The following is a 6,796-nucleotide window of genomic DNA, read 5'->3' on the forward strand; positions in this document are numbered from 1 at the left end:
TTCATAAAAAGATGTTAATGCAAGGTGTGGGGCCTCTCATCAGGTTTTTTACTAACCTGCAATGCTTGATTTCAGGACAGTGTTAGCATCCAGCAGCCTGGTTTTGGTTACTAAATAATATGGTAATGGTGTAACGTATTAGCACAACTCTTACCAAGGTGACATTATTTATGACAATAACTACACAACTTCCATGTATTTACATTTGTTTAATCCACATGTATTTCTCTGGTGTCTCTGAGGTGTCTGAATCCAGCTCTGCCAAACACCAGCAGGCAAAACACAGCCGTCATGGCAGCATATGATCTTAACACCATCCTCACAGCTATCGGGAAGTCAGGATGTGATGTCACTGACTGACCCCGCCCCAAATGGGCATAGACCAGCAGACGTATCTCAGCAGCCTGGCGACCCTGCAGCCAGCAGTGGTAGATGCCTAAATAATAAAAAGCATATTTTAGTCAAATCAAACAACTTGGAATAACAGATAAAAAGACATTTCACTTATTGTGAAGCACTTTTACATCAATAGTAAACAGTAATACCTGAGTCCTGAGTTTTTGCAGGGGTGAAGACTAGGTGGTGTCCAGTGTCTATCAGCAATCTGGATGGTGTGGCGCTGAGGTTACGACCTGCTGCGTGCTCAGATCGATAGATGGGTTGAGATCCTCGGTCCCAGGCCACGGCCATGTTGGGTCGTGCCCCAGGGCAGCCAAGGGTCAGGACACGGTCTGCTGGGTGGTTCAGGTAGAACACTGGCATCTCCACTGGCCTGGAGGCAGAACTACAACACAGAAACAGTAACTGAAGCATTGCATTTGTATTTAGCCTTTTTAATATCTGTTGTGAGTGCACAAACAAAAAACAAATATGAAAATATGCCTGTAACAGGCTTCAAGTGGTAAATTTCATATTCCAAAATGAGATATCTGCTATTTAAAAAAAAAAGACATTTTGTCAGCATTTCTGGAATTAAAATTTAAAAATATAGGACTCTTTAAGATACTGTAAATGCAGACACACAAACAAAAAAAAACAAAATTAGAAAATAGAGATTAATTACATTTTGGACCTGCTCAAAGTAATTGTGTTTTGCGTTACAAAACAAAATATCTCCATAGTTTCTGTCTAGATTCATGGTTTCCAGAGGATGATTCCTGTTGGTTTTGATGACCCACTGATGTTTTCTCTTCTGCTATGATCAGGCTAAAATTTCCACCACAAATATCAAAATCTAATGACCAGATTCTCATCGCATTTACGAAGAACATTCATGCTCAACAGGGGATAAACCCTTTCCATTTTAGACACTGCTTCATACATTACTACACAGGCCAAAAAACTATTATGCACAGATTGCCATGGAATTATGCAGAGCATAGTCATGCTCCCATGGGGATAACTCATTTTGATTTCATGCCATTGTTAGGCCAAACTTTACATTTTTCATTTTTTATTGCTAAGGGTATACAAACAGTAAAATTGTCAGTATATTGTTGGCTTTCTGCAGCAGTTTTGTATGGTGTTGGTGTTACCGTATTAATACTGAAACTTTCAGAGGATGCTGGTGGGGCTTTGTCTTGCTTAAATGTTAACTAAGCAAATCATTACAACTACAACTTTGAAAATGTGTGTCCTTCTTTAAAATGATAAAAGGTTATGCTTTTCAGTTTTAAGCATAAATCTGTTTCTGTGCTAAAATCTACCCATCACTTGTCTGTGTACCTGCCCACCTTTATGTCATATGTACCTCTAATGCTTATCTATGGGCTTACCTGTACCCTAGAAATGCCATCAGAGCTTGGAGTTTGGAGGAGGGAGGAGCTTGATTTGGACAAGTTACTTGACAGCTTTTGACCTCCAACTTGGCCCCAGCTCTGCTTTTCTTCAGACGGCTGAAAGCTCTGGGCACTGCCCCCGAGCCGCATGATGTGACTGTCTGATTGGCCCTTCTGTAGCGTACATGCAGGAAGTTCGAGTGGACATAGCAGAGTCCCACGCGAACCTGCTCCCCTGGTATTCCACAGCGATCGCACACTGACCAGGGCCGGAAACTGGTGAAGACTCTGTACAGTGGCTGAGTGGAGCCAAGTCCTTTTCTTTCTTTATGTTTCCTGCTATTTTTTTCTGGAGTGAGCCTAGGAGAATCATCCAGAATTTGAGTCACTTAAATCAGTGGTTCATCATGTTTTACAGATGACTTTGAATTGCGAGCAGATCAACACAGGAGTGACTTTTCCTTTCAAATTTATTCATCAGAATAATTACTACAGGTTCGTGAGGATCTTAATTGGAGATCTAATTTAGTATTTCCTGTTCTGTCAATCATCCCACTACCATTTATTGTTTGGTTATTGGTATGAAAAAGAGACTAGAGACTCTTGGGTAATGAAGGGCTGTACAGTGCTGCAGGGCTTTCTCATTTGCCACAGAAAAGCCATCTTGTGCTTGTGCAAATGTGCTACAGCATTTCTGTTATAAGAGCTCTGTATAACAAAAAAATTCACCCTTCAGCACAAGTAGTATTTGTCAGAATCTACAGCCCTGAGTTGACAATATACAACTGGATGGACAGTATAGATATCAACTTGTAAATATATATTCTGCATTCTTTAATGAAACATGATGGTATGTAGCAAGTGGATTTGTTGTTTACCAAAATAAAAACAGGATACATATTTGGAGACATCTTCACTATCACACTGTCAATTTTGCAATCAATGTTGATAAGCTGATAAGCAAAGTTGATAATCCCATGAGAATCGATGTCTCCTCTGTTATCTGTGTTTCACCCACCAAACACAAACATGTAGAAGGTAAGATTTGAACCAGTTAACAGTGAACAGGATCAATCATTAAACATGTCTCCAGAGATAATGGGATGTCTCCATAATGTCTGCAGAAACATGCCAAACAAAATCGACTTTGGGTGTCAATACAGCAGTGGACAGCAGTGAATCAATTGTACCTACAAGTAAATTAACATATTTACATCATCAGTGTCAAAATTTGACAGCTGCAATGTCTAATATTCAATAAAAAGCACAGTCATTGACAGACTGTCATGTCACCTCGGAGTGAAACTGAGTGTGCGTGCTTCCTGGATGTCCAGGTCATAACCATAGAAGAAGTCTTTGTGTGCTGAGCCGCAGATATAGATGCCAGAATCGTCTAGCCCTGCTCTGAAGATCAGCAGGCTGAAAAGACGGATGGAGAATCGACTCCGCAGGTCACCGCTGTGGGGGACTTGACTGGTGTCCAGCAGCTTATTGCCATGGTGATCGGTAAGGACTCTGGTCTCCTCAGAGCTGCCCAGATGTTTCCTAAAGAACCACACAACTGTCCGCATCTGAAATACACAGGAAACTAAATGAGCAAAATGTATCTGCTGAGGGTCAATAGAGTTGTTCAGTTGATCAATACCTGAGACTCAAATTACGTTAGCAAAGGTTGAGATTTAAGTCTTTCATTTAGTTTGTGAAGATAAATACTAACATCATTTATTAAACATCACCATTTCACAGCATTTTGTCAAAAAAAGGTGATTTTTCACCATGGTAGTGACATGACATTAGGGATGGCAGTGTTGGTCAATCAGATGGATGGTCAACCTCTTGGGACAAACTGAAATATCACAACAACTACTGAATGGATTGCCATTAAATGTGGTCCATATATCCATGGTCCTCAGAGAATTAATCCTAATGGCTTTTGTGATCCCCTGATTTCTTCCTGTAGCATCATAGTAGGTCAGAGTTTTCACTTGAAATTTGAAAAAAACCTGTTGTTATGCCCAAATGAAAGTAACAGGACTATTTTACTGTAGTGTTTAAACTTTTCAATGTATCTTTATTGATTAAGTCCCAGAGACCTACTGAAACTGAGAGTATTTGTACCCCCTAGTGAGATGCCACTGTAGCAGCAGGACTCGGTCAACCCTGGGGAGTGCAGATGATCTACAAGATGGATTTCCACAAAGTTCTATACAGACAATCATGGCCCCCAGAGGATGGATCCTAATGACTCTGGTGGTCCTCTGACTTTTTCTCTAGTGCCACCATAAGGTTGACATTAGCTTGTGACCCTTGAATGAAATGTCTCAACAACTATTGGATGGAGGTCCATTAAATTTGGTACACACTTTAACATCCCCCTAAGGCTGACCTATTATAACTTTGGCGATTAATTACAGTTCATTTAGTGCCATCATCACAACAAAGTTTGAAATTGTCCACTGCTTTGGTTTATGACCAAATGCTTGCAGCTCCTGTCAGCCTCAGTTGGATTTCAGTTTTTCACTCTAATTAGCACATATTAGCAAACCAGCTTGCTAAACTTGGATAGTTAACATTGTAAACATTGTATCTGCTAAAAATCAGCATGCTAGCATGGTCATTGGCAGTGTGTTAGCATGCACCACTGTGCCTATGTATAGCCTCATGGATTCATAGTTTGAACTTATTCATCAATTCCACTACAACACATTATACTCAGGACGGGAGCTTCCCCTCCATCAGTTGTTGAGTAAAAAATTCTATTTCACATTATTATATGGCTTTGTGGAATACTTGATTCTGATTGGTCAGTTACAGTATTCTACAATCTGTTAACTCTGAATAACAGACCACTACTATGAATAACAGACCATTGCTATGGACGCAGTTCTGATCAGAGACTCTGGAGGACCACATCCAATCATATCAATCCGGTAAAATTACCAACTGCAGCTCATTCATGACACACCCTCTGGCAAGAAAAAACAAACTATTGGGCTCCAACCATTACAGAAAGGGAAAAGTGAAGAAAGATCCTGTCCTCCAATCCAGGCAACAGCAGCAGATCTGAGTGCCTTTCCTAGTTCCCTATCAGTACATACTAACTTAAGCGATAATCAGTAGTAATAATAATAATATTGTTACCATATGTAACATTAGTAACAATTGTGTTTCCAGGTGTGTCAACTGCAAAGTCTCAGCAAAAAGGAAACGTAGAGATGAATGAGGACAGAAACATCAACATTGATATTCCCAAAGAAGTCCCACTGACCTTGTCTCACTTCACCATTTGTGGAAATGTTCAGTTTAATGCGAATTATAATGCTAACTAGGCTCATCTTAAGGAGGCTACAGGGTTTTCGTTGCTATGGACACAGTTCCAACCGTAGGATCTAATGGACTATTTTTTTAGCTGAAGCAATAAAATCATTTTTAAAACAATAAAATCATTTTTGAATCAGTATTTTGTGTCACATTAATGATTTCTTTAGTAATGGCCTCGTTAGAAGCGGGATAAAGTACAACGAGCCGGTGATTCAAGGCCCCTCAAGACCCCAAGAGTCCTGCATCACCCTCTCGGGGTGCATTTTGCAATAATGATCCACTCACTGTACATTATCCCTTAATTATTTGAATAGGATTCACACAAGACATATATTGAGTGTTTTTTAGGGGTAAAATAGGGTGAAAGGAAGATTACACCTCAAGTATTTGATTTATTATTGGTCTGTGTTACCTGTTGTGGTTTGCAGTGGCAGGGCAGCTCCACAGTGACTCCGGCCAGGTAGGCAGCGTTGGTGAAGGTCAGGAAAGCAGGACAGGCTCTTCTAGCAAACACATCTTGCTTATCCTCAGGAGCCTCATAGCTCCACACCTCAGGAGACAGGAGGAGGTGAAAGAAGAGGAGGGCAAATGAGGATGTAGAAGTCATTAGGCTTCTCTAAAGATGAACAAGGTTCTCACAAGTTACAAAAGTCACAACTACAATCAAATACTTCGGTACACAGAAGACAGAGACACCTCCAGTGTTTGTTTTGTCTCATTTTAGATGTGGAAGATTGAATCAAGCAATGCTTCTTAGTCAAAACACAACAGCTATGATAGAATCTGATGAGCTCACTGAGGAGTCATCCTCTGTCGTCAACACAAACATTGTGAAGTCCAAGTGCAGTCTCATTAAATGTTCAGACATGAGCAACTACTCTGATTCAGTTTGTTTGTCAAAAGTTTTCAAAGAGTTATATTTTATCTATGATCTGATGAAATAGCAAACAAACAACATGGACCAGCTCGTTTCAACAGCTCAGACATCCTGAGATGAATCAATTTCCTCATCAGATTTTTTTTCCAAGCCTGAAAAGCAATCATTCTTTTGATATCTCCTTTTTTTCCTTTTCTTTCTTCTGCTTCACAAATTCAAACATATTTTTCTTCAAAATTTCCAGCATTTCATGACCTGCTGTTTCTTTTACATAATGTAGACAAATTTTCTCTGGTTGCTATGGTGACAACATACACCTCTGCTCAATTATAAACACCAAAATTGCATTACAACAGTTGTGACAGATATGTAAAGTAACTGCAACATCACTGCAATGCACTGACAGTCCCTCTTTGCACAGTGTGTTTGGAGATAAAACAAATTCTTATTTCCTGTCACACCTCTTAAATAAAATTTAATCCTTTTTTCAGACTTGTTGGAGAAAAGTAGGCATATGCAATGGGGCAAACTGTCTTGGTTCTAATATGGTTCTTACTTGATAAACTGTGAGATGTCAGAGAAAACAGAGCTATAACAATGCGATGTGCACAAGAAAGCAAGTTTTCCAATTGGTTTGAAAGATTTCATCAAGATTACAAGTGTATCTGTTCTGTATAATCTCAGTGAGACAGTGCAGGTTATTTAAATTAATTCCTGCAGAGGGAAGATATACCTGAACCTTCACATCTGTAAAGAGAGTTAATAGGCTGATAATGAAAGCCGTCATACCTGGCAGCTGTTGTGAATTACTTGGCTGGCG

The 6,796-nt window shown here is 39.7% G+C and overlaps 1 protein-coding gene across 1 annotated transcript; it reads right to left on the bottom strand.

Moving 5' to 3' along the window:
- Positions 1 to 209: 209 nt before the first annotated feature.
- Positions 210 to 5,880, bottom strand: LOC121896063 (Ig-like V-type domain-containing protein FAM187A). Its single transcript, XM_042409697.1, has 5 exons — positions 5,512 to 5,880; positions 3,072 to 3,349; positions 1,776 to 2,138; positions 546 to 784; positions 210 to 436 (listed from the first exon to the last, which is right to left on the bottom strand). The coding sequence occupies exons 1-5, from the start codon at positions 5,704 to 5,706 to the stop codon at positions 210 to 212; spliced, it is 1,302 nt and encodes a 433-aa protein (XP_042265631.1). The 5' UTR covers positions 5,707 to 5,880.
- Between the last annotated feature and the right edge of the window lie 916 nt (positions 5,881 to 6,796).

This window comes from Thunnus maccoyii, chromosome 4, assembly GCF_910596095.1.
Source record: "Thunnus maccoyii chromosome 4, fThuMac1.1, whole genome shotgun sequence".
NCBI classification, from domain to species: domain Eukaryota; kingdom Metazoa; phylum Chordata; class Actinopteri; order Scombriformes; family Scombridae; genus Thunnus; species Thunnus maccoyii.